General features: G+C 43.4%; 2 protein-coding genes across 5 annotated transcripts in view; one reads left to right on the top strand and one right to left on the bottom strand.

Annotated features, from left to right (window-relative positions):
- Nucleotides 1-1593: 1593 nt before the first annotated feature.
- Nucleotides 1594-24624, top strand: NSG1 (neuronal vesicle trafficking associated 1). Of its 4 annotated transcripts, none has more exons than XM_087736140.1 (5): nucleotides 1594-1904; nucleotides 2534-2687; nucleotides 6180-6296; nucleotides 17869-17979; nucleotides 23233-24624. In XM_087736140.1, the coding sequence occupies exons 2-5, from the start codon at nucleotides 2559-2561 to the stop codon at nucleotides 23431-23433; spliced, it is 558 nt and encodes a 185-aa protein (XP_087592266.1). In that variant the 5' UTR covers nucleotides 1594-1904; nucleotides 2534-2558; the 3' UTR covers nucleotides 23434-24624. The 4 variants fall into 4 exon arrangements, with proteins under 4 accessions (XP_087592266.1, XP_087592264.1, XP_087592265.1 ...); XM_087736138.1 differs by having other exon boundaries at nucleotides 1597-1904; nucleotides 2537-2687; XM_087736139.1 differs by lacking the exon at nucleotides 1594-1904 and adding an exon at nucleotides 1915-1968 and having other exon boundaries at nucleotides 2537-2687.
- Nucleotides 23578-26410, bottom strand: part of STX18 (syntaxin 18) — a 69213-nt gene continuing 66380 nt past the window's right edge. Inside the window, exon 11 of the mRNA XM_087736137.1 lies at nucleotides 23578-26404. Within this exon, the coding sequence (XP_087592263.1) occupies nucleotides 26309-26404 (96 nt within the window). The 3' untranslated portion in view covers nucleotides 23578-26308. The remainder of the gene's footprint in view (nucleotides 26405-26410) is intronic.

The following is a 26410-nucleotide window of genomic DNA, read 5'->3' as shown; positions in this document are numbered from 1 at the left end:
CAGATTCGCTGAGATTCTCCTATGTGAAGTGAGTGAAATCATGACTCCAACAGGACTTTCTCCAGTGACTGTAACTGAAATCAGGTTTCATTTGCACTCTTAACACCCACTGAAGAGCTTGCACAAGAGCCAACAAAGGATGTAGATGGCCAACGTGACCTTCAGACAAAATAAAATCCTTAGTTTAAAAACAATACTCACAAAAATCAGAGTTGTTTTTGAGATTTGGAAAAAAAAAACAACCAACCCCTTAGTTTTGCTATGCTATGCATAGAAAAGCCTAAATTCCCATTAAAGACATGAAATTCTGACTTGTAGGTAGAAGGGCTCACCGCTGCAGTATCGCTGGTGTTCTCTATCTGCACACATTACAACCGTGCCCATTTTAGAATTAGCCCAAATCCAGCTACTGATGACCTGTGTCTGGTGCTTTTAAATGCACAGCAGGAAAGCCACGTCTGTAACCTATCAGTTCCTAGGGTAAGAGAAGCTGTGATCAGCACGGTTTGACTTTTATCTGCAGTTCACGTTTGCATCAGCCCTGTTAAATATTTCTGTGGACCGACAGCTGAATCCCAAGCACAAGCAAACCTTCAGTCCCTGCCCCTTGTGGTACCAAGAAAAACCTTGTCTGAATGGTAGAATAAACTAACACAGTGATGCTCTGAGAGCAAGACAATTTGAAATAAGAATTGCAGTCACTTTCAAGTTTTACAATCTGTTTTTAATACTTTACAATATTTTGCCTGTAATTTGTGCTCGCACAAAGCACAGAAGGGAAAAGAGGGGCTGCTCATGCTATCATCCATGAGGTTGGTTGGTTCCGAAGCCTGAAACGGGCTCTGGGCTGCGCACCCTTCTGCCGCCCCTCTCCCGAGCGCCGGCCACCCCAGCCACTTGTTGCATCGCCTACAGCGGCGCTCCCTCCACACGCGGGGAAGCAACGCACCGGCAGGACTACAGAATGAGCAGGCTGCTTGCCTTGGGTCATAGGAGACAGCACAGTGAATATGAATCACTCCCCCCCCAAGACAGACGAGATCATAAGATGTCCTCTCCCACTCGGGCTGCAAAGCTCTGCAATACGCATTTACCTTGAAGTGACGCGAGCGCCGGCTCCGATATTCGCATTTCCCCCCCCCTTTGCAGAGAGGAAAGTCGGCCTCCCCGTCCTGACAAGCCCGCTCGCCCTTTCCCTGCAGGAACGACCGGCGGGGAAACAGGCGAGGCGCTAAGGACGCAGCTACCGGCCGGTGACAACCCCCGGCTCCCCCGCCTCACGCAGCCGGCGCCCGGCCCCGCCGGCGGGGAAGGCGAGGCCGGGGCCCCCTCCCCGCCGCCTCATTTAGCGCAGTTTCCCCTCCCGAGGCACCGAGGCTGCCCCCGCCGGGGCTCCCCTGGGGCGCGGGCAGCCCGGCCGGGAGGCCCCCGCCTCAGGGACAACGGGCCGCCGTGAGGGGCAGGGCGGCGGCCAGCCCTGATCCCCGCCCGCCCCGGCAGCGCTGGGCACGGGCAGCCGCCGCCCCCACACGGCACCGCACCGCGCGGTACCCTACCGTGCCGCGCCGTGCCGTGCCATGCGGCTCCGCCAGGGGAGGGGCGCGGAGGGCGGCGCGTCGCGTCCCGTCCCGTCCCCCCGCCGCCTCCTCCTCCACCTGCTGCCGCTGCGCCAGTAGCCGGCTGGGGGGAGCCGCCCGCCTCATCCCCGCGGGGCCCCTTTGTGCTGCTGCTCCAGAGCTGCCCTCAGCCAGGCGGCGGCTGCGTCACGGCCCCGGCGCTGCGGCCGCCCCGAAGCACCCCGCGGAGGGAGAGCCGCCGCCTCGCCCCCCGCTCCGCCATTGTTGCGCGGGCCGCGGCGGAACGACGCCTCGCCGCCCCCCGAGGAAGGGCCGGGAGCCGCGGCGGTGAGTGGCGGGGCCGCTGCCTCACACCTCGCCGTCCCCTGCGGAAGGGCCGGGAGCCGCGGCGGTGAGCGGCGGGGCCGCCCGCCAGCCCGCCGGCCGCGGGGGGCCGTCGCCCCCGTCCCTGAGAGGGGAGGCCGGGGAGCGCCATGGCGGGGCGCGGCGGGAGAAGGGCGCGGGGTGCCGGCCGGGCACGGCCCGCTGCGGGGGGCAAGGCGGCGAGGGGAGCCGGGGCTGGGCGGGCGGGGAGATGCGGCGGTGGGGCCGGGGCGGGGGCCCGCGCCGGAGCCCTCCCCACCCCGCGGGCTGAGGGGCGATGCCGCACCGGGGCCGTGCGGGAAGTTACCGCTCGGATGAGGCTGACGGCTCGGGCATTTTGGTGTTGTGGTGGGGTTTTCGGTGTTGTGTTTTGTTTGTTGGTTTGTTTTTTTTTTTTAACTTCGACAATAAAAGCGCTGGCCGTCGTTCTTCGTTCCTAAAACGCCAATATGTAACCGAGTCACGGCGACCACCGCGTAATTTTTTTTATTTTTTTTTTTTTGTAAGATATTTCGGGTTCCCCGGGGGCTGGGGAAAGGTCTGGTGCATCCCGAGTTTCTGACATTTTGCATTTCTGTGCCTGTGTGTGCCAGCAGAAAAACCCTCTATCCTGGAAGAATGGTGAAACTGGGGAATAATTTCAGCGAGAAGAGCACAAAGCAGCCCCTTTTGGAGGATGGATTTGACACCATCCCCTTGATCACACCCCTGGACGTCAATCAGCTCCAGTTCCCACCTCCCGATAAGGTACAGTAGGCTTTAGTTTCCACCCTGGAGAATCACACCCAAATCTCAGGCAAACAACAAAAGAATAGGTTACGTGTAACGATCAGCTTAGAAATGTCAAGAAATATGGAGTGTTTTAAGGCATGCTAGTTCCCTCTGGGGAAAAAAAACATAACGGTTAAGCTAATGAAAATCCAGTAGTAGTGATTTGCATTAAAAAGCAGTGGAAATGTTAGCAATAAGCATTATATAGATTTCAGTGCTGCTGTATGAAATATATAAACACACAAATGCAAGCTTCTCTATGCTGTATTGTCAGCATCCTATTCTGTATCTTTCTTTTTTGCATCTGGAAGGTACTGTGTATTCTCTGTGAACGACGTGAATTTTCTCTGTCCAGAAAAAGCCCCCCTAATGGGGGGATAAAGCACTGCTTTGTGTCTCTGCAAGATGTACATGGGCAGACTGGCCACAGAGAGAAAGAACTTCCATGTTCCTTCTGTGCTTTGGTAGGAAATTAATGCTAGCCCCAGACAAGCTGAAATAATGGGATAAGAACAGGCCACTCAGTTTTCTCCTTGGCAACTTATGTGGTTCAAAACCCTCCAAATAGGTGATTCAGATGCTCCGTAGCTGGAAGGGAGCAGTCCAACGTGCTGCTCGCAGGTTGGTGCATCCTGCATTCCTCATTATATGGCTTGATTACTAAGGATTTAATTTTAAGGATTTAGGAAGGTGATGTCATAGCCTGTAAATATGTTTATTCTCCTCACAATAAAGAATTCAGTAAGTGTTACTACAGGTAAGGCATACAGTAGCAGGATACTTTTTCAGGTATTTCAGTATCCTATTTTTCAGTATCCTGTTGTAGTAGGATACTTGCTTGCACATTTCTCACATATGCATCTGGCAAAAAAGCTTTGCGGTCTTTGAAAAATACAAAATTTAACTGGGAAATAGTAATATCTTCGTGCTGATTTTTATTTTTGGCATTGTGTCCTCCATGAGCTCAATTCTACTTCTAGATAAACTGAAGGCTACGTGTTCCTCATAGCTCAAAAAAAAATCACATAATCTTATCTTGGGGTAAAGAATTTTAGCTTGTGAAATTTGCTTCGGTAGAGTGTTGCTTGTAGGCAATTCAAATAAATTTGTGCCTCCATTTTAATTGCTATCAACATCATTCTGTGTTGTGTGGTGACCAGTTGGAAGGCATAACTGCAGTAAGCCATAACAGCTGTTAGAGAGCCTGAGGGTCCATTTTCCGCCCTTGGTTACATGGGTGTAAATCTTGTAACTGAGGACAAAATTGCACCCTAAGGCTCTAAAACAAGTTAAGCCTTACTGTGTCTGATACGCCTGCCAACTGGTGACTGGATATAACTGATTACCAGGGACCAGCGTCCAAGGGGCTTTGTGATGTTACTGTGCTGCTAAGCAGAAGTCTGAACGGGGGACCTGTATGGTAATAGGTTTAACGAAAGCGGAGCCTCTGTAGTGAACCCGGGAGGTTTTGTGCCAGCCCGATTGCTCCTACTAGAATGGGGCAGAACTCCTCCCACCTTCGTGGTGTTTGCCTTGAACGAAAGCAGATGTACAACTAGGCTAGAAGCTTAAATAAAGGAATGTTTGATTGGCTCTTCTACTCTTTCCACTGTCTATTTGTATATTAGCTTCCCTTTCCTTTCGCAAACATAGAGAGGAAAAATAAAAACATGTATTTATTGGTCCTGCTGGTTTCCTTCTGTAATTGTCTGGTTAGTCATGTCCGTGTGTCTTTACTGGTTGCTACGGTCTCCAAGGCAGTAGTAGAGCAACTGATGTGAAAAAACGAAATAGCATTAAGTCAAGATTGGCACACAGGTCAAATTCTGAAGTACGAAGACACTCGTATATAATGAATAGGAGTACATACTTCATATATCTGTGCTTATTATTCACTTACAAGGCTCCAGTATGGCAGTGAAACATAACTTCTTGAACAGTAGTGACTACAGCACTAAGAATTGGATGAGTTTGACAGCTTCTAAATTAAAGGGATGAACTGATTTAAATTCATGTTTAGGTATGTTAAACAAAAGAAGACATTACATAACCAAGCAGATAGAACTGTACGTTCAGTGTCAGCTGAATGTGATTTGAGTTGCCTGAGATTATGCAACATAAAGGGGGAGGAAGGGAAGTAAAATGTTAAAAACCACTCCAAAAATCTTCATATGGTTTACTTCCATGATGCTGTTGAGCGATCATGAAGCTTATATAGTTATAATTGTTATCTTATTACTTATAGCTGAAATAGCTTTAGAAACTGCCTGTGTCCTGTGTATAATGTTGTAAAAGTGTCTATTAAGCTTTGTGGTACTGAGTGTAGGTACAGTTGCACATGGTAGATACCATTTCAGGGAAGTGAGGAGAGGGGAACCCAAAGCTTTAATTTCAGTACCTGGCTACCTGAGAGTGTTACAATCTTAATTTCAGAATAATGTAGTTGTTATTGATACCACAGGCTGCTCTAAAGACAGAATCTGGTTCTAAAAATCTAAAGGGGTCTAGATATTTATTCTTTGGACCAACAGAGAAAATTGCGCAAATCTTACTAGTACCATCAGTACAATAAACTGCACCCTACCTTGAGAGTGATACTTTGAAAAAGATCCTGAAAAAGTGTAGAAGACAAAAATGAGGCAAATAGGTTAGGTATGTGAAAATTTTGTACAATTAGAATGCCTAGGAGAGCACTAGAGATACGACTGACGTAATGAGTATTTTAGGAATACAAGTAAGGTGCTAAATTGTGTAGCTTGGAGCAATAGCTCATAGCAAGGAATGAGCTGAAGTTAAAGAGCCTTGGCTGTTTCAAGAGATTTCGTTAACACAAGGGTTTGTGTGCATCTTGCTGCTTGCAGCTGATAATTCAAAAGTTAGATGTTAAAAATAAGAGTGCCAAGAGCTATGGTCTAGTACATAGCGAATAGCAACTGGATGGGTCATTTCACTTCTTTTAAACACTACCCTGATACCAAAGAACGTGGCTACTGGCAGCATCATCATCTGCTAGATTTGTATGGGCACTTTTCAATAATCGTCTCATCCCATCGGTCTCCAGTTTGAAATCCCATTATTGGGACCTCCTGAAGCAAATGGAGGTGGTTCTTTTCAAACGATATGGAGTGGGAAGCTTCATGATTTGGATTTGAACTAAGTAGATGCTTGCCTAGTGTAGCAGCACAGTGCCACCCCAGCTGAAAAAATTGAACGTTTGTGAAATTGTTGCATAACGAAGTCTTCCCGTAGGTCCCTCAGAACTGCTTTGAGAGATAATTTTGTCGATGATTGCTATGACAGGAAAAATAACTAACAGCTTACAGCTTCCAAAGAAGAATTACACAAAGTGGGGGTAAAAAAACCATCGCGCTAGATATGCTTGTAAGCAGGTAAAAGAAGAGTTAATGAATAAATAAGATTCCCGTGGCTACTTTCAGCTGACAGCTTTTTGATTTTTTTTTTTAACAGGTTGTGGTCAAAACGAAAACAGAATATGAACCTGATCGCAAGAAGGGAAAGTTCCGTACTCCTAAAATAGCTGAATTCACAATCAGCATCACTGAAGGGGTTTCAGAAAGATTTAAGGTAAGCAGAGCTATCTGAAGATGTTAATGACTCGGTTATGCTCACAGAAGTGCTTAAAATGAGTTGCTGATCGTAGTCAAAACTGGCTATAACTAACAGCGTGACTGTTGTGGGTATAGCTGGACATGAGAAAAATAAATTCAATGTTATAATAGTTCAGTATTTAGCAATTAGAAGCAAAAGCAAATCTTGCAGCATTATGGTTTGTAGTCCCTCACTGGCAGATGAATTCAGAAGGCACTGCTGTCAGCCTGTGAGCTTCAGAACGTGGCTCGCCAGGTTGCATGTGGGCTGCACACAGGTAGCTCTCATGGCATGGGTAAAGCTCCTGTCAGTATTGAAGGACAAGAACCACAAGAGTATTTGTTTTCTTTTTGGCTTATTTTTCACTGTGGCCAAACCATTCTCTTAAAAGCACTGTCACAGTCCATTATGTATTTTTTTTAATAGTTAAATGTATGACTTGGCAGCTCAGGGATGTATACCAGAACTCTCTGCTATCAGTTTTCCTGGTCCAATTGTATCTTACAGCTTGGTGATGGCTGTTACTGGCAGATGGCAGTTCAGCAAGAATCTGACTCAGATTTACTCTTTAGTGTCCACACCCCTATTATTCCCTTTGGTAGTCCCAGAGGAAAGCTGAGAGCTTAACTGGTGTGAGGATTGAATTACCTTTCCCCTGTCTCACTGGAGGATAGGTTTTCTTGCTCTGCGTGAGTAAAGCAAAGCAGGAAAGTTGGCACTTCAGCTCATGCTTTCCTACCTGTCCTCTTAACAAAGGAAGACTACAGGTTTTCAGTGCTGTTAATTTGGCATCTTATCCAAGGATGCCAAAGCATTTTTAAACAGTAGGCAACCGCACTGTTCAGTGCACAAGTACAGATACATTTGGAAAGCCTAACGTTTAGTATGAGGGAAAAATACAGAGTTTCGGTAAAGATGTGGGTTCTCTTTATATTGCACACTTCTAACCTCTGTTTGCATGATAGGAGTTCTAGGTCGCGCCCAAAGATTCTAGTTCTGTAATATGAAGAATAAAACACAGGAGCTGTGCCTGACCAGTGGTTCTAAAGGCTGCTCAGGCCCAAGCCTACCTCAGAAGTGTATATACAGCTCTCTGTGGAATTGGAGTGTGCTAAACAAACAAAGTGAAGGCTTAAGGAGCGGTTAGGTGCTTTGGGCTATGCTTGCAAAAGAACTTTGCAGAGTGTTGCCAGAACAAATGTTTTAAGTGCAGGTCACCTGGTGGAGTCTTCAGCCGTGCAGTGAAGCATGTAGCTTCCCTGTAAGCTGTGTGGGGAACCACCCCAGAGAGCTAATAAGAGATGTTATGGGGTGTGGCAGGGATTTACTAAGAGGTAGGAAACCTAGTTCCAGTTTTTCTGTTCCCTGATTTGGAGCAAGGACATCCCATCCCTCAGAGAAAATGCTACATTCTCACTAACGTTCTCTCTTTCTCCTCCTGGCACCATTAACAGCAGTCCTTGAGAGTACTCCCTTTCCTCTGAGGTGAGGGTTGTGCACACTATATTGTTGGGTAAGATGCAGATGGACAGCTCAGAACAAGGAGGACTTATGTCTAGCTGTCTTTCGTGCATGTCCTGGTCACACTAAGGTGATCTGGAAATGCTTACTACGCTGTAGAAGAGGAAGGGGAGAAAGTGTTTAGTTTGAGTACCCTGCTAGGACTTTGGTTCCAAGCAACTGAGCAGAACCTATGCCTGAGGAATTTGCACCTATCCACTAGCTGTAGGGACTAAGGGATTTCATCGCTCGAACATTAAATTGTAGATAAGGAAGGGTTTTGAATATCTTGGTCGCATCTAATGTTTTGCACATCTCTTTGTAGATCTGGGTTCTTTCTGTCTTTGTTGGGAGAGCTGAGCAAATGAGACCTTGCTGCGCAACAAATAAATAGCTTGTTCTGCTGTTGGGTAGTCTTTTCTAATTTGTATAGCTGAAGAGTTAGAAGCCTGAGCATTTTCGCATTGGATTTTTATATACCTTTGGATGGCATACTTAAATAAAATGTCTTTTAGATATTACTTTATGATGATCACTCTGGGATTAATCTCATACTACAGGGTTGCTAGGTTTTGCTGCTAGGTAACTACTGCATCAGAGAGAGGTTTCAGTAAGATTTGCTATCTCTTGGGAATTGCAGGGTGATTCACACTGTGGCTGTAAGTCTAGGCTTCTAAAGAAGAGTGTGGGGGTTGATCAATTAGGAGAATTGTGGTTCAGTTAATTGAAAACAATAGTTTCATGCAGAACATTCAGGTCCTAAAAATGTCCCTTAATCTCTGTATAACAATTTTAGAATTGAATTATGCTGCTTGCAACATTTTAAAGAGAACTGACTGGTTCTCCAGCAGGGATGATTGTCGTATTCACCACTCCCAGTAGTAAATATTACATGAATAATTGATGAAATTTCATAAATATGTAGATGAAAAGTACTGATTGTGTGAGGTTTTCTCCTGGGTCCTTATTAATTGTGAACCATCATGTTAACTGCAGCTGTTGATTCTGAGAGCGCAAAAGGATATTTGTTTGAAAATTAAATATTTGCTATAATTATGAAATGCATTATTTAACTGGTAGGATATTGACTTTGGCTTGTGTTCATAAAAAAAGTTTCAGATGCCATTTTAATGGCTTTAATATTGTACATCACCGATGCATAAGCTTGCCACAAGACACAGCCCAAATGTGCTAAAAATAAAAAAAGTCAGTCAGTCGTATTTACAGATAATTCACATGTGTATTCCAAGATGTACTTCTTAAATAAGGACAAAGCAGATTGCATTTTTGGGATTCAACAGTGCAGATCATCTAAAGCTGTTCTTGAGAAATTATACATTATAACAAACGAAGCAATTCCAGCATGTGCATATGTCATGTAGATCATTTGGTGTTTTAGCAGCTGGGTAAATAAGAAATTATATAAAACGTATTTTCTGCATTCAATCCACATTACCACAGTTATTACAACAGAGCTGAGAATGTTTACAAAGAAAACTGCAAGTGTAATTTTCCTGTATGAAGCCACATTCTGAATTCAAATCAGAATCTGTCAGAAGAATGTGAAGGCTTCCTGATTCTGGGAACCCTGTTGTCTTAATTTAGTTTTATGGCAGTAACCACACCAAGGAAGAAGTGATTTTTCACTGAAGATTATTTTTCATTGAGCAATAGAAGTCTGGCTTTTGTGCTTTGAACAGTGTAGGCTAATGTGGGGAGTTGGTCCTTCACATCTGGAAAGCAACTTTGAATGAGGCAGATTTTTCTCTCCTGTAAATTTTCCGCTGTACAGAACAACGCAACAGGTCTGGAAATGTCATTTCAAAGGAGTCTTATGAATCCAGACATAGGAGGAGGCTATTGCAGGAGAAAATTGATGGTATCAGTTACCCAAGGTCAAACCTTTGCCTCCCCCATTGACGGAGCAGCATTTTTACAAACTCCGGTTGGATTTTGTAGTGGGATGTCTGTTCTGGCACCCATTGAATTGGGCTACAATTGAGAGTTGTGCACAAACACACCAATTTAAAAAAAAATAGTCTGTTGTATCAAAGCATGAGGGTGTTTTCTGTCTTTGGGGAAACCTGAATAAAGAACATTCAGAAGTATTTTGAAAGCAAACACTTATGTTTCCCAATAAATTTGAAGCCCTTAAATAAACCCGAGCTGTGGTGTGCCTTAAACCATTTGGTTCTATTCAAAGGCAATTCAGTTCTTCAGACTTTATCCTTGACATCTCTACATACATCTAACTGCAGAGCCAAAGCCTCAAGCTTATTTCTGTGGTAAGACCATATGGTGCAAGCCATGTACTATCAAGTAGCAAGCAGTTGCTGAAATGCCTGCATCAGGTTATGGAAGAGGAATCGAGACTTCCTTTCAAAATCAGTGCTCGCAGTTTTGCCTGGTCATTTTAAGACTGAAAAATGTGTGTAACGTATTTAAATATTCCATTTTTGATCTGTCTTAAGGGGGCATCCTTTAAAACATGTTTCTGCCTCAAGACTTTTTTACCTGTTCTTAGTAATACCAGTGATGATTATTGCTGCAAAAACAATCACAGACAAGGAAAACATTTCTCTGTTGATTTCTGTGTGATTACTGTGTGCGCTGAGTAGCTCTGCACCCACTTAAAAAGTCTGTTAGGTGCATGAGATGTCAGCTGATTCCTGTACAGGATATCACTTCCTTACGTGTATTCTGTGTCTGTCACTTAGCGCTGGAAGAGTGACAGGTACTTACTGCTGTGAGTAGTTCTGTTTTCCAGTAGAACTGCTCATGGGATTAAAGTTGCTCACAAGTACGAGCATTTGGCAGGCTTTGAATTTTTCCTTTATTACTTCAAGCAAGAAAAATAAAGGAGATTCTTCTTTCAGTGTAACTGCTATTTTAAAACAATTGGTGTAAGTAAAGGCACTGCATGGCAACTGTAGTTTTTTCCATTTTTTAAAATGTTTGATAATTCCCTGATATGACATTGACAATCCTCTTGCTAAATTTTTGGCTACAAGGAATTTTTTTACAGTCAGAGCTGGAAGATTTAAGTAAAGTGGATGCCTAACAGCAGCCCCTCTGCTCTTAAGTCAGGTGTCCTCTGCTGTTGTGTCCATTAGAAATCCTTTTCTCGGAGCAGAACCAGAGACACTGGTGACGCAGAGGGTGTTTTGGGTCTCTCCAGATGTAACGCTTACATAGCCTTTCCTCTTCTGCAGTAACCTTTTCCGGCCTTTCTCCTGGCCTCAGTAATATCTTCTGGGTTTGTGGGGGAAGGTAACAAGGTTCTTACCTGAGCGCCACAGCATTTCTTGAACTGCTTCTTAAGATCTCTGTAGTTAAGAAACTAATACATGGTGCCGTGTGATGGAAGATGATGAGAACACTGTCATGAACAGCTGCGTTAAGCCACAGTGCTAGACTCTCAAGGCCACTGCCTTATTAACCTGTTTTTGTCTGACGGTATCTCCCTCAGGTTTTATTAATTGACTCCCTTGCAGGCTGATTCTGTTGTCTTGCTGTCACTGTTAATAAGCACTGGGTCTGTAGCTTCTTTTCAGTTAACTGTCCTTCATGAATCTATCTGCCTTTCTTGCTGCTACTCCCAGTCATCTCCAGGTAAGCATCCAAGCCAGTTCCCTTTGTCATCTCTGTTTGAGAAAGATAGATAGTCTTTTGATTTCTTCTGCTTTTTCTGTACAGTCCACCCCAAGACTATCATCCTCTTTGAGCACAAAGGTTTGATGGAAATGTTCCAGTGAAGAAGCTGAGTTTAATAGATACCAGTCATATAGCTAAACACTACATGTGATGTTAGACATACTCTTCTGAAATGAGGCACCTGGTTGTCTTTTGAGTCACCAGTCATCTTGCATATATGTATATTCCCATAGCAAGTATGGGAGATTGTATGAAGTTGTTCTGTATAATTTGGATTGCTTTGTAAATGAATACGAGTCAAATGTTGCATGTATAGATGTGAATTCCTTTCTGTCTTTCATGTTGCTATTTACTTCAAATTGAACATTTCTTATTCCTTAAATGCATTGTTTCAGACGTGTCTTTCATGTAAACTTCCGGGGACAGGCCCAGGTAATAGCAAACAAGAATATAATTTTGGAAAATGAGGAATGTTAGGGGAAGTGGAGAGCTGATTTCAGTGTTCTCTAACGTGCTGGTAGAGGGCATTGTGCAGTTGGAGATGCAGGATTTTAGTGGAGAGAGGTGAAATGGAGGTCACGGCCATTTGCAGGGAAGCCAATGTGATGTTTTACGAATTCTAGTCTGTGGGATGCAGCCAGACGCAATCTATTGTAATTACAGTCTGCCTGCCTAAAATTCTCTTGTAGTTTAAATTGGATAGCAATAATCTTAATTTCCTGTCCGAAATGATTGTACAGAGTTGCTGTATTTCATCCTAGAGGGCTTTGCATTTCACTGGTGAGCAAAGCATAAATTGGTTGTAAATCACTTCAGATGAAAGGTGCTCTATAAATGTACGTCTTCACACTTTTTGTTTGGTTCTAGCACCAAGCCTGTGCCTAGCACTTTACAGCCAAATCAGAAATGAAAGTTGTGTTCCCAAGAGGCTGCAATTGAAATAGATAATGTATAGATGCAGAGTGGAGGTGAGATGTGACCAAGTGCCAATGATTAAGCAGTGAAAATTACTGCATGTCTTGTTAGTTCCACTTCTTGTAATAAGAGGGATGCTCCTAGGTGGGTTTGTGTGCTGCAAGGTGCATGACAGAAGGAAAAGCATGAAGGAAGGTGGTGTAAACCAGCACAGCAGGAGTGGGTTAATGAAAGAATTGCAGGCAAGAGGAGGAGGCATGATGAGAAAGGTGGAGGTGAAGGCAGAGGGAAAACAGATGGCACCCAGGCTGTAGTGGGACAGTGGGACACAGGCAAAATGGATGGAGATAGAGCTAAGAGGAACAAAAGGTCAGGCTTGTGCATGCCTTGAAACATGGCTTGTAATTTGTTCAGAAAGGGACAGGAGCCAGGAAAGGGTGTGAAGAGAAGCAGGCACAGTTGGTGCAATTGATGAATTTTGCCATAATACTCTGGCTTGATTAAAAAGGGAGCGCAAGAAATGTTAGCGAAGTGAGGAAGGAGGAGACTGCAGTAGCCAGGCAGAGAAAATACAGCTCGCAGTGTTTTGCAGCTGTAGCAAAGTAGGATGGACTGATTGGGAAGATCTAGCAGATCTTGATGGTAAGGCCTTATCATGAGGTGTTTACGTGTTAGTGTAGTTGTCAGATCTGGTGAGTTTCATTTGTTTGGCTAAATGCTTACAGAGACTTAAGACAGGTTTTTTTGCTGTGGGTACACTTAGTTAATTCATTAGTCATCTCTCACTTCAATTACTGTAATGGCTTCTGGCTAGATGTTGTCCTTCTTCTGCTCTTCACTTGCAATCTATTAAAAAAATCTGCCACATACATAATACCTTGTCATCTTTTCTCTTAGTTTTGCTGCGAGGTCCCCTTAAAACCAACTTTAAAGGACACACTCAGGATGAAAATGAAACCACACTTTGAGTTCCTAGTTGAAAGAAATGGTTGGTTGTGCTATCTTGTGGTTATTTCATAAAAGGTATTTTAAAAGCCCATCACTTGTGTGGTGTGACAGGCACCTTGGAGTTCTGCAGGATGTACATGGCAGTGAATGATCATTGTAATTCAAAAGACTCCTGCTCCCACTGTGTGGCGTCCTGCACTCAGCCAGCTGGCTACCACAAGGAGAAGAGTCAAGATTTCCTCCTAGAAGAAAGGGAGTGGTGCTTGCTCATGCATTGCATCCTCTCCTACCGTGAAGAGAGGAAGAGGGCAAGTTGCTGCTGGTACCTCGGTAAGAAGAGAATAACTTTCCTTTAGTTTTTAGTGAGTGTGCAAAGTTGCTGTGGAAGAAAGCAATAAAACGGCAGCTTTGGTAGCGCTTGTGGTCTAAAGAGCAGCTTGTTGCCTTTCCGTGCTTTTATTTCTGAAAGGCATCTGGGAGGAGAGGGCTCAGAAGGTGAGGCAGAGAGGTAGGATCGCGCTGTGTTACTGGCAGGGGAGGGAAGCTGACTGCCTCACGTTCAGAAATGAACCTGGGGATCTGACAGTCGTGGGCCATCGGTGGTGGGTTATTATGAGAGTGGATGAAAATGGGTGTTGGAAGGAAGAGAAGGATTTTCAGCTTATAAGGGAGAAGTGGATTGGATTAACAGGTGATTGGGATCACCTTGGAATCCAGTGATGGATTTCTTTCTGTCTGTGTCGTTCGTGTGTGCGACTGTCCTTTACTTAAATAGAAGTTACTCATATCCTGAAGGATGGTAAGAGAAGGGAGCGTCTCTTTTAATAGGAAGGAGACAAGAGCTTACTTGATTAGGGATTTGCAAATGGAGTGTGATTGCAAATTATTGGAGATAACGAGAGTAAAAATTTACATGTTAATACCAAAATTAATAACATTAGGAAATACAGTAAGTGAGAGAGAAAGATTCCATGAAAATTATGAACCAGGAGCCCTGAGAGCTCTTCCTGGTGTCTTACTGTGTGGCAATGGAAGAACCGTGCTGGACGTGACTTGTACGAGCATGAGAGCTCACAGCACCATGTAGGTAGGTGAAACAGGTAAATGCTCCGTGTCTCAGCAGATCAGTCCTGAGGCTGTGGCTCTGCAACTTGCCAGGCTCCAGCAATCCACGCAACGCTGGGCTTTTGACCTCTTTCAAAAAACATAATTACTTTCCAAAACAGTTTCAGAGCCTTGGAGAGAGTGATTCTGCAGTGATTGTGGAAATGCAAATATTTTTCTATTGTCTAATATTTGGTCTCAACTACAAAAGAGCTTGTTAGCTTTACAGTATGTTCCTGAGGCCTCATCTGTATGTCAAAATGGTTATGACTGTGAACTAATGTTACAATTCTACTATTCCTTGCCAGTAGGATGGCCAGGGAATATGGTTAAAATGCTTTGAGATTTGAGAATATTTTTCAAAGCATTTTAAGCTGTGTACTCCTATCTGTGGAGGAGACAAATGTGAGCTGAATTGATTGTACCATAGCAATTGTTCTGCTTGGTGTCCGTGTCCCATGTCACAGGCCTGTGCTCCTAGAGAGAGCCAGCCTTTCTTGAAGGCTGTGTGGAATATATCTTGTAGGACGTGGGAAGCCTCAGCAATAATCCCATCTGGATTTTATCTTTTCTATCCCCACTTTATAGTCTCTCTTTTCCATTTCTTCTCTTAAGGGAAGAGCAGTGACTGTCAGAGCAAAAGGAACAGTAGAACATACACTTTGTGGGAAGTGAATGACGCAAAACCTGCAACTGGGACCGGGCCGTGTGTGTGTTGTAGAGCTGCTGGGCTGGGTGAGGAGTGCTCCCTCCTTCCTGGTTCCCCATCTTCCCGTGCTATCCCGCAGCAGCTGCAGCTCCTCGGGGGAAGAAGGCCTGGGCCCATGGCCCCACAGGGAGACCGGGCTGCGGACCTGCTAAGGCCCAGGCATGGTTAGGGCCCCTTGGCCTGGTGGGGCAGGTGGACCCTGGACATCTGCATATGGGTACAGCGTGACACAGGCAGTGTGTGGGACTTAGAGATACCAGTAAGATGGTAGGGAGGTGGGACAAGGAGCCCCAAGTGGGAACTGCAGACTTAGGGCAGAAAGGTTATTTTTTCTAGAGCTTGGAGTGCAAGGAGAATATTGGGAGGAGAACAGAGAATAGGGCTCATTACAGTTGTGGGGAGAGAAAACACTGGAAGATGGGATGCAGGGTTTGGGCCAAGCCAGAGGGTGAAGGGCCTTGTACATGTGTGCAGGTGGGATAGCTGAGGAAACATAGGAAGGGGGCCCAAACAGCCGTAGAAATAAAAAGGGAGAGGCCTGGTTAAAAACATATGAGAAGGGCTGAGCTAGGGCATGGATTGGCCAGGAGTGGGGGGATTACGTTGTTCGTTATTAAACTGGGCCACAGAGAATGACCAGAAAGGAAAACTGTGCTTTCTCTCTTGGATTCATGCAGGTCATACTGAGACATGGGACATGTGAGCAGAAAATATGAGGTTGGCAAGACAGAGTGATCTATCCATGTTAACCTTTGTGTATGCAAACGAATAATAAACTTGGGGAAAGACTAATTGGCTTTGAAAATTGATGTCAGTGTGAGGTTTTCAGAGGGTGATTAAGAATGTGGGTTTTTTTTTTTTGTAATCCAGTGGCTGTTCTGAGAAACTGAAGTTGTTGCTATTAACCGGAAAGGTCCTTTGCTCCATGTCTCATTTCGATTGGCATTGTTACATTAATATCTACATTTCTTCTGCTAAATTGCTTTCTGATCTGCAGTTCTCCCTGCCTCTCCTCCAGCCCTTCTTTTTTTTTCTTATTTTCCATCTGTCAAAAATCCTTATAAAATCCTTGGCTTCAGCAGCACATGATGCTCCCCAGCCTTGTTTCAGCCAGGAAATTCAGCACTCGCTGTTGTCTGCCCATGGTGAAGTTTGCTTTCCTGGCATGAGAAATCCCTAAAAGTTCATCTCAGTCCTTCAGTGTGCTAGTCCCGCTGCCACACGCAGTTTGCAGTATTGCAAATCCTGTTAGTTCTGGGGTTTATCATAAAGGGAGTGTGTGGTGGTGTTTTTTACCAAGAGGCAAAGCTACATTTTTTTGTTGTTGTTGCTTTCTCAAATACCCGATTATTGTTGTTTGCATAATTGACCCTGATGTGCCTAAATTCCCTTTTTAGGAGGTGTATATAGCTGGCTTACTCGTCTTTGTTTAAAATTTAGATCATATTATAATTTCTTTTAACTAATTAATCACATAATCTTGTTTGTTTCTGTTTATTACTGTTTCGTATGCTGTAGCACATGCTGGCGTCTTTCTAACTTGCCAAAAAAAAAAAGCTCAACCACTCTTACTCTGTAATCTCCTTGAGCTACTCATTTGTCTATCAGTAGAAGCTTTAGAATAATAAAAACACCCATCTGGGATGCTCTCCCATGTAATGAATGCCATTTGCAGAGCTCACACCTTCCACAAAAATGGGTCTGATCTAGGGAGCTTTGCAGTGTAACTGCTAGGCCAAAGTCTTGTGCTTTCTCTTGTCAATGGGTGAGGTAATTCCAGAGGTTCTGTCTCCCATCTCACATAAAAGGCTCCTGGTCTCCAGCTGCTTGGAGTATATTCCTGGGAAAGGTTAGCTTGATACTGACACTGATTTCCGATTCAGCTTAAGGTATGTCCTGAATTTTCCTCCAGCCCGAACTGAGGACCAGAGAGGTATTTAAGGAGATGGTGAAAAGTCAGTGCCATGTAATGCAGGCTGTAATGGCTCCTCTGAGCGTTGTGGAAGGAGGTGCCGCTGAACTCCTCGAGGCTAGCCCTGTGTTGAACATGGTGTATTCCCTTATGGATCTGGCAGTGAACTGCTCCTGTACAGTCTCTGTGTGATGAAGAAGTACTGTTTCAACCTATAAATTAAGGAGCATTGAGCAACCAAGCATGCAGGCTACTGCTGTAACTGTCCATACCTTCATAGCAGGTGCAACCAACTCTCATCCTAAGAAGGGAGGGCAGGCATTACTTTCTCCTTGCCCTGCTAGGGTCACCTTTGTGTTACCTGGGTGACACCTGTGCTAACTTACTGTCACCTGACTCCGCTCTTGGACAGGCACAGGGAAAACAAACATGCTTACCAGCTGACATAAACTAGACTTACACTTACATCATCCAAATACTGAAAAAGCAGCAGACCCAAACTACCTCGATATGTCCTTCTGGCCTCGTGTGCGCTGGAGAGAAAGGCAACCAAAAAAGCCTTGCAGTACAGAGGCAGTGGGCCACTGACCAGAGCCTCCGCTTTCTTATCCGAGAAGGGGGAGGTAGAAGCACTTAGATGCTGCTTTCCTGTTCTCCCTCAATAATTAAGAAGCTGTTTTTATCCTTTATGATTTTACTGTAAAGTGCATTCATGTGCTGCCATTCAAAGTGCTGCCTACAGTATCAAACAGCAATATAATAAGCAGTGCATTACTAACATAAGCATGTTTTATTTTTCTTTACAGGTAACTGTGCTGGTCCTTTTTGCCCTTGCGTTCTTAACGTGTGTTGTATTTCTGGTAGTCTACAAGGTTTACAAGTATGATCATACCTGTCCAGAAGGATTTGTTTTCAAGGTAAATTGTGTACACATTCTAGAAAAATAGGAGAGTATGTAATATTCTCTGTGTTGTTTTCTGCATAACCTTGATTAAGTCATGCTGTATTGCATAGAAATTTGTGTTTGTTTCCATAGGTTACTGTATTTCCTGCGATGTTTCTTTCTGCTTAATTTCTAATTGAGGTTGTACTATTGCACAGTTTTCATAACGTTGTTACTTTGCTAATGCTTTTAACATTGAAAATACAGCAAAAGTCCCAACACCAGTGTCCTTCAAACATACTTCATCTGCAGTCGTCTGCACAAAGCCCTCATTTACTGGGTCATACAGTTTAATGTTGCATGTTCCTCCAAATTCCTATGTCTTAAGAAAGAAGATAATGATAAAACCTGGAGAAAAAAAAAAAATACTCTGGAATATGTGTCAAAGAAACAGTAGAGTGATGTTCTCATTAAGAGCAGCAGAGTTACCTTAGGATTATTTTTGTAGACAGAACTTCTTGTTCTAGAACAGTGACCTCCGAGCCCTACTGCCACAGGCCAAAAGTGATGCCAAAAAAGGGAAAATACATTTATTGGAAAAAATACTGGTGCTAACCGAAAGGGAGGCTGGGGCTCACTTCGTTCGTGCGAGATGATAGCACTGGCTCCTCAGCTATGACCTGGGCTGAAAGTCAGAAAGGTAACATTGATTTCTCAGTTGTAAATTTAGCAGTGTTGAACTTGGCTGTAATTAGATAGGAAAAGTAGCAGTGATGATGGCATTCTTCCCTCTGATTTTTTAAGAATATTTAGTCACATAATGAATCACATGGGTACCTAGTATGATTTTCAAAAGGATTTAAGAAGGAATGGCTGCCTCAGCACTCCTTCACGATCCTATTCAGGACTTTTGATGCTGTCACTTCGGGCACATAAATACTTTACAAGAATCTAGCCCAAAGTTATAGTCACTGATGCCCTGCTGGATTAGCTTGGCTCCAAGCGTTCAGTTTTAGGTTACTGCTTTCCCTTGGTTCAAGGACAAAAGATACTGTGGTTAGAATACTGGGCTGTAACTCAGAAGATCCAGCTCTTGCTTCTGCTGTTGGGTTTTTGTGTTGTCCCAGACAAGCACTGGAACCCTGCTGGGCTCATGTCTCATGGGATGATAGCGTTTTTCTTCTAAGCTTTCTCTTGGCTTTGGGCAATTTGGAATAAGGGCTGTATGTTCCTGCCGAGCCTGTCTTGATGTGATCCTGACTTGACAGGAATGCTCCTGTCCTAAGTCTGGTGACAGCCTGCTGCTTCTGCTTCCTTTCATATCGTGTTGTCCCTTCCTTTGAGTTGCAGCCTTTTGGCTTCTTCTGTCTTGTCTTCCTAGTGTCGCAAACATTTAAGGGGAGAACAGTTTCTTACCTATATTTCAGTTGCACTGTGAACAGAATCTGGTTGGGTTTCTCTCCTCTGTTTGAACCAGAGGTTGGGCAGAACATCCCATAGCTCACGGGACTGGTTTCTAAGGTGCAGCACACACACAGGGCTGCGTTACTCTTACTCTCCAGTGTTGGGTTTTGTGGAGGCTGTTTCCTAGCTGCTTGATGGCATAATGCCAGGAGACACAGCATCTTTGGTCATGTAACTCTTAAAAGAGTTTTACAGGATAAACGCGTTAGCAAATGACACAAGGCCTGAAACTACCAGTGTTGGCATGAGTTTGTATTTGTTGCCTTTGCATCTTTTTGGGATGTCCATAATATGTCATGGCATAGCTTGGCACAGATGTCCTAAGGGAGATGAAGTCTGTCACCTTGTGACCAGTGTCTCTGTGGACTGGCTTCGTGCTTTGGGTGGACTCAACAAGGTTCTCTGGCCTGGATGTCCCCAGGCTTCGGATGCCGATGTGATTTCCTGGTTAAGGGCAAAGGCGCCTCTGCCTCAGGAAGCCCGGTACCATGGGAATCTCTGCGTAAAGGCTGAGCTACCGCAGCTGTGAGTCAGACTCACTCTTCTCTGCTTTGATGCTCTCATACATGGAGCAGTTCCAAAGGTTTCAGTGTTCTCAGCCTTTCTGCTGTCCTACGCAGCCAGGGCTTGAAGCTGTGCCTAAAAAGGTGCTTGTTTTCCCTTGTATAGCAACCTTAAAGTGCTCAAGCCTCAATTTTGTGCTTGTTCAGGCTTTCAGAAGCACTTTTCAATGGCTGTTGGTGAGACTTATTGGAGTTTTCCTCAAAGACCTGAGCGCATTTACATCCTGGAGGAATTTCTCCAGGGCTTCGGTACGCTCCGTACTGCATCTGTTACCCTTTAGCTCTCGTTGCCAAGGCACCTGCGTTCTGTCAGGCTCATGGGCAGTACAACAAAGTAATTTCAATGCATTAAAGACAACACCATCATCTATTAAGTTTGGAATTACTGACCCAGCAAAGTTAATGTGGCAGAAGATACTATTTATAAGTGAATACCTCTGGGGTCTTTATGTCAAGGGAACAAAAGGAGTCATCGTAATACAGCCAGATACAGACTGGCAACCAGGATTTTCTCTGGCATAAACAGCCTTAACCTATAACTAATTTCTGAAATAAAAGGGTTGTGAAAGAAATAAGAGACTGGCAACTCACTCTGGACCATCCCAGTTTCTCCTCATGGCCTGCCTTATTACTTCTGTCCCCTGGGAACCATGGAAGCAAATAAAAAGGATGGAGAGAAATGTTCTGCACAAGCTGAAGGTCTCAGGCAAGCAGCAGGAGGAGAATCGCCACCAGTGTCCCTTGCTCAGTCACTCCCGAGCGCTGCGTGGCTTGCCTTGATGGGGAGCTAGGGAAAGGGGGCTGTCCTTGGGCAGTACGCAAGGAGCAGCGAGTAAAAGGAGAGGCTTTTCCCGTCTTTTCTAGAAGCATGAAATCCCGGGAGCAAAAATCCAGTCAAGATGGAAACTCTGCTGTGTGTTTCTTCAGGCTCAGATGTTGTGCATGTTTGTGACTACAAAAAATAACATCACTGAGTCATTTTGCCTGTTACAAAGCAAATTGCTTCTAAAAGCAACAAAGGATTCTGTGGCATTTTTTTGGACGGGCAGTAATCTTGGCTTGTCTTCTTGAATTTCCTTGGCAGATTTCATTAGGTCAATGGATTGTGTTCCTTCCCCCATTCTAAATACTTAGAATTGTGACTACATTCCATGACTGGATGAAACGATCACTACAAAGATGTCTGTGTCTACGTACTACTTAGTCATTTTTTCACATTGGAAGTAGTGTCAGTTATCCCAGATAAAGCACGGGTAATACTTCCAAAAGATGGCACGGTTGATGCAGGTGAACACGCATCACATAGCTCTATTCCATACTTGTCCTGAATTTTTTTTTTTTAAAATCTAGGTCCCAGTCTCGCAGCTGCCATACACAATGATTAGGACCATGGGGAAACCTCTGTTGGCTTAAACAGTGCTGAACAGGCACAAGTGTCTGCTTAGCCAGGGTTAAATCCCGTCTGCGTTGTAGTGCTACTTCAAACAAAACCGTGAGGGAAGATTTGCCCTGGCTGCTACAAAAAAGATAACAAAATAAACTGCTTAACAAAAGATAAGAAATAAACCGAACCTGGGTGGATGTGGTAGCTCTGAGTGCTGTTGTGCGTCTGGCACACATCGCACACAGGCAGGTCAGAAGCGAGGAGGTGTTGGCTCTGTGGGAGGACTGTTAGTCTTGTGACAGCAGGTCTTCTTTCAGCAGTCAGGCTGCCTTCAGCGGGGGCAGGCAGGTCCATAAGGCTATCTGTAGCCTGTTGTTTTGGCAAGTCTTGCCTTTTTTTTTTCATACCTTTTTTTCACCCTAACATTGTTAGCATGCAAAATTTATATTAAGCCGAGACTGTCTGCTGGATCTTTCCCCCAGTCATTTTGTGTTTTATGATTTAAACCACTTGAAACTGATGTTCCTGGTGCGTTTTTTTTGTTTGTTTGTTTTTGGTTTTTTTGGACAAGGGCAAGAGTCAACCCTAAAGTAAATGTAGGCACATTTGAGATAGCACCTGGTCTCAAAAACCATGACATTGTTGCATGTGTTTCTGTGTCCAGGAGTTTACAATATTAAGTTTCATTTGCCAAGTTCTGTGAGAGCAGTCGCAGTTCAAAGTTGCTGTGCTGTAGTATTATCAGTTTTAGTCTTCCAGCGCTAGAAGACCAAACAGCTATTTCGTTTTAAAACAGTCAGAGTAGAAATGATTGAACTTACTTTTCCTCAAGCTGCAGCTACTCATATTTTGGAGGGTCGGTTCCGTTGCCCAGATGACTGCCCCACCACTCGGCGGTATCAGGCAGATAGGGCAGAGGACCTGCGGAGAGACCCGTGACCTTCTGGAGCAAAACCTGGGGTGTCACAGGACATGTCGAAGTCATTTTTCCTTCAGTGCCACTAGCCGCTTCATAGGCTTTCACTGCATTGGCACTGGAAGAGTTGCTGGATGATACCTGCTGACTGTGCACTGGACATGCATGTTCACTTTGGTTTTTAAGATGATGGCAAGACTTGGATCCTACTTAGTGCTTAACTCTCTAAATCAGGTGTTTCACTTTCAAAAGCTCTGAGCATCTAGCAGTTTCTACGTAGTGCTCTTAAACTTCTGGGAAATTAAATAATATAGTCCCACAGCTAAAGACTTTTTTAAAAGTCTTCTTTTAAAGCTTTTTAAAAGCCTGCTGTTGTTGGCTACACCTTTCTGACAATCAAGAGTGAAGTATTTTGCGTGTGTGTGCACACTTGCACATAAGCTTGGCCACCCCCAGTGTTTTCCCTGTATGTCTATTTACTGGGCTACAAAACTGTTCATACCTTGGCACCAATAGAGCTGTATTAATTTCCGTCCCTCAGACTGAAAACACTCTGCTAAAGTGCCTGAAGCTAATCTAGTGGTAGGATGCAGACATCTGTAATTGCGGACCAAACAGTTGGAAACAGGTGGGGAGGAAAAAAACCAGCAAAATATGGCTGGAACTGGAGATTGAGTACTTCTAAAAATAATTTTAGGCAAGCATGTTTCGTGTATGTTCATTATTGTGGCGTATACACCCAGATTGGTCTTCCTGGCAAATGCACAAGTAGTTTAAGGATTGCAGGGAAGAACATTTTGAACACAGTAGGACAACACGGCGGTTAATTGCTGTATGTTGCATCTTGACTCACAGAAAGTGAATGTTGGCTTAGACTAAAACGAAGAGAAAAAAAACCTAACGTACTTGTGGTGTGTACAGTACCATATCTGTAATCTAAGTGACGGATTTTCCTTTCAGAATAATCAATGCATTCCAGCTGGGTTGGAAAACTACTACTCTGAACAAGACTCCAGTGCTCGAGGGAAATTTTACACAGTCATAAACCACTACAACCTGGCCAAACAAACCATCACGCGCTCAGTGTCCCCGTGGATGACAGTACTGTCAGAAGAGAAACTATCTGAACAGGAGACGGAAGCCGCTGAGAAATCAGCTTAGTATGATAAGCTAATTATTAACACTATGTCACTTGAAGGTAACTAAGGGACTTTAAGGAACTTTTCATTAAATATAATTATGGATAATTTAGAGATTACTCATGTTTATGGTGCAATTGCTTCTGTTTGCTGATACTGCTTTGCAAAAAAAAAAAAAAAAAAGAGAGAACAAAAACTTGCTGCAGAACACTCATGGGCATAAGCCAAGGTGCATATCAGCATTGCTTTAGAGCTTTGACACCATTTTCAATGTTAAAAAAAATCCAATGTTAGAGATGTTCTTGCAGTTTATTGGATACTGACAGATTTCTTCGCCGGATTTTCAGGGCTCGGACCTTAGATAAATCACGTGTTCTGTTGTCTAACTGATACTTTATTTATTAACTTCTTTTCTTCTTTGTCATTTTGCAAACTGAAACACCTCAGCCATAACTAGAGTGATCTCTTGTTTAGCTGAAAGCTATATTTAATATTTAGTTTTGGCTCAAGAAAGAATGATAGCATTGATGTGTCAAGGGCATAATGTAATGACTTGTATGGAGAAGGGTAGCATTTTTCTTACATTTTCTTTACTGTTGTTTATTTGTAAGTGATAATGAAGTTCTCTGCAACAAGGCATGCTCAATGTTTTATTATTGCTGTCGACAGGATTTAACTGCATTTCCACTGTGGCTTTAGCATCTTGGTAAGGATAGCACTGAACCACAAACTAGATAGGCGTTACGGAAAAACACGGACAGTTTTAGTGATGGATGTTGAGGGTAGTGTAAAAAAATACACAGTTCAGGATGTTCTCATGAGAAATGACATCTGTTGATCATACTTAAGAGGCAGAAAGCCTATTCACAGTAGATGTAGTCCACTCTGTAATTTGTTGGATATGACAGAGGGAGTAATATGTCTAAGTTTTCTCTTTTATTACATTAACATTTTCCCTTTTTATTCATTAGAAAGAGCTTTCGGTTTGTGGATCGTTTGCAGTTTGCTCCTTTCAAAAACACAGAGCATCACAAGTGAAACAATAGCGTATTAGCTAACACAGCTGGCTGTTTTAAAGCTCCATGTGCAACTGAGTGAAGAGTAGAACTGTTTATGTATGGCTTGGGAGGGGAAAAGATGTAGAAGAACATAGTATTGTGGATGCACGTTACAGTTCCATTGTAATTACAAACTTATCTATTCTTTGTGTGAAGCCATGTTTTCATTTTTATTATAAATCTTAAATATATATTACAAAAAAGACATCTTATTAATTGAACAGTTAGACAAAATAAGTGTGTGAAGCATCTGGGCAAGCATGTCCCCTTTTTTGTTCACGTAACTTGAATGGGACAAGTAGTGGACATGTCAAAAGTTTCTTTTTTTTTGGTACAGAAGATACAAAAATGCAGGGAAACCATTGGTACAGGCTGTTTCTCAAAATCTGTAGTAGAACAAACATGGCCAGCTCTACTTTTATTTTTTCTGCAGTAGAATTGCTTTATCAACAATACAGGAAAAATGACCATTACTACTTAATTATCTAGGTTCGATATGAAATGTGCATTACACAGTAATATCTGTGAAAGGCTTTTTATGAAGTCATTATGGTGTGTGGAATGCATAAAAAGCAATAAATTCTGTGCCAAATTTTTCTTTGCATTTAAAAATTTCAAGCTTATGCTAAGATACCCCAAAACAGACCATGTTTGCGTTTTCCAACAGGCATGTGCTTTATTGAGTGCAATTAATTCAGATGTAACTTTTGACATTTTCACTCTGTGCGGAGCAGAGAATAAGGATGCCGCTGCTTGCTGCGTATAATGTAGAGAAATATACATTTCTGAAGAGAGAGAGCAAAACACACATTTCATATCAACATATTTACAAAGGACACGCAGATTTTACAAGATGGAAAGATCCCTTCCCCGAGCCTGTCTGACACAGAAGCGATTCATGATACATCTCCTCCCCTTAAATTTAGGACAATAAAAACTTGACTACACAAGTGAATACTGACGAGAAACAACTTATTTCTCTCTCTCATAACAATAAACATTAAAAACCACTAAGCTTTACGATCTAGGAGAAACAGATTGCTTATGCTTCTTGAAGTCAAAACCATTTTTTTCCTCTGATTTAACAGGAGGGAGTTTATTGATTTGTATTTACAGTTGGTTTTGAGACTTTTTTTTTTATGCTAACAAATTGCTCCCAATTTTCAGTACTTTGAAGAGTTTGGCATTAATATTGGCTATCCTTTGGCTTTGTTCCAACATCCCAGAACATCTCTTTCACTGCACAATCTGTTTGTCTTGTATTCTCTCTTTTCACCTAGAAGTAAAGCTCTTTAGTTGACTTTTTATCACGATTATTAAATCAACCTGATCTCTTGACTGGAGCAGTTTCAAAGGATTAGAAGTAGAGGTCATACATGTGCAAAACGATCACTGTGTACTGGAGTGGTACGATTAAATAAAAGCCTGAGACAGCGTAGATGCTTTTGCCCAGTCACGGTTTTCTCTTGATCTGGTCTGCAGACGGGGAGCTGGACGTCAAACATCACAGACGGGTGGGTGACTGTGATAAAACCGTTACCGGGTTTTTCCTTCTGTTAGCTCTGCTCCAGCTCGCAGCTTTCTTACCAGCTCTTTCAAAGGTTTCTGTGTTCGCAGGATTAAGCGTGGTTTTATGTTCGACAGAGGGATTTAAAATGAATGCTATCCGCTCCCTCTGCCCTAACAGATCTATACACATGCTTATTTATTGGAGAATATTTCCATCATAGCAGGATGAAAAAATGCATGAAGCATACAGGTATGCCACATACCCCGCTCCATTGGACAAAATGTCAAAAGTTTTACAGACAAAGCATGTAGGCAGTATTATGTTATTACTTAATTATCATACCAGTCCAGGAAAAGCAAGGAAAACGAACACATCACAAGGAAGAACAGGATCCATACTCTAAATCCAGCGTTGTTTTTGATGGCCTGTAG

The sequence above is a fragment of the Nipponia nippon genome, unplaced genomic scaffold, assembly GCF_047370975.1.
Source record: "Nipponia nippon isolate SJK-2023a ecotype South Korea unplaced genomic scaffold, ASM4737097v1 scaffold_6, whole genome shotgun sequence".
Taxonomy (NCBI): Eukaryota; Metazoa; Chordata; class Aves; order Pelecaniformes; family Threskiornithidae; genus Nipponia; species Nipponia nippon.
The sequence above is the reverse complement of the archived record's forward strand: the minus strand, read 5'-3'. Positions and strand labels throughout refer to the sequence as shown.

Coding starts and splice junctions, on each gene's coding strand:
- NSG1 (XM_087736140.1), top strand. CDS start 2,559: ATGGTGAAACTGGGGAATAATTTCAGCGAGAAGAGCACAAAGCAGCCC. Junction 2,688..6,179: donor AGTTCCCACCTCCCGATAAG/GTACAGTAGGCT, acceptor TTTTTTTAACAG/GTTGTGGTCAAAACGAAAAC. Junction 17,980..23,232: donor CAGAAGGATTTGTTTTCAAG/GTAAATTGTGTA, acceptor TTTTCCTTTCAG/AATAATCAATGCATTCCAGC.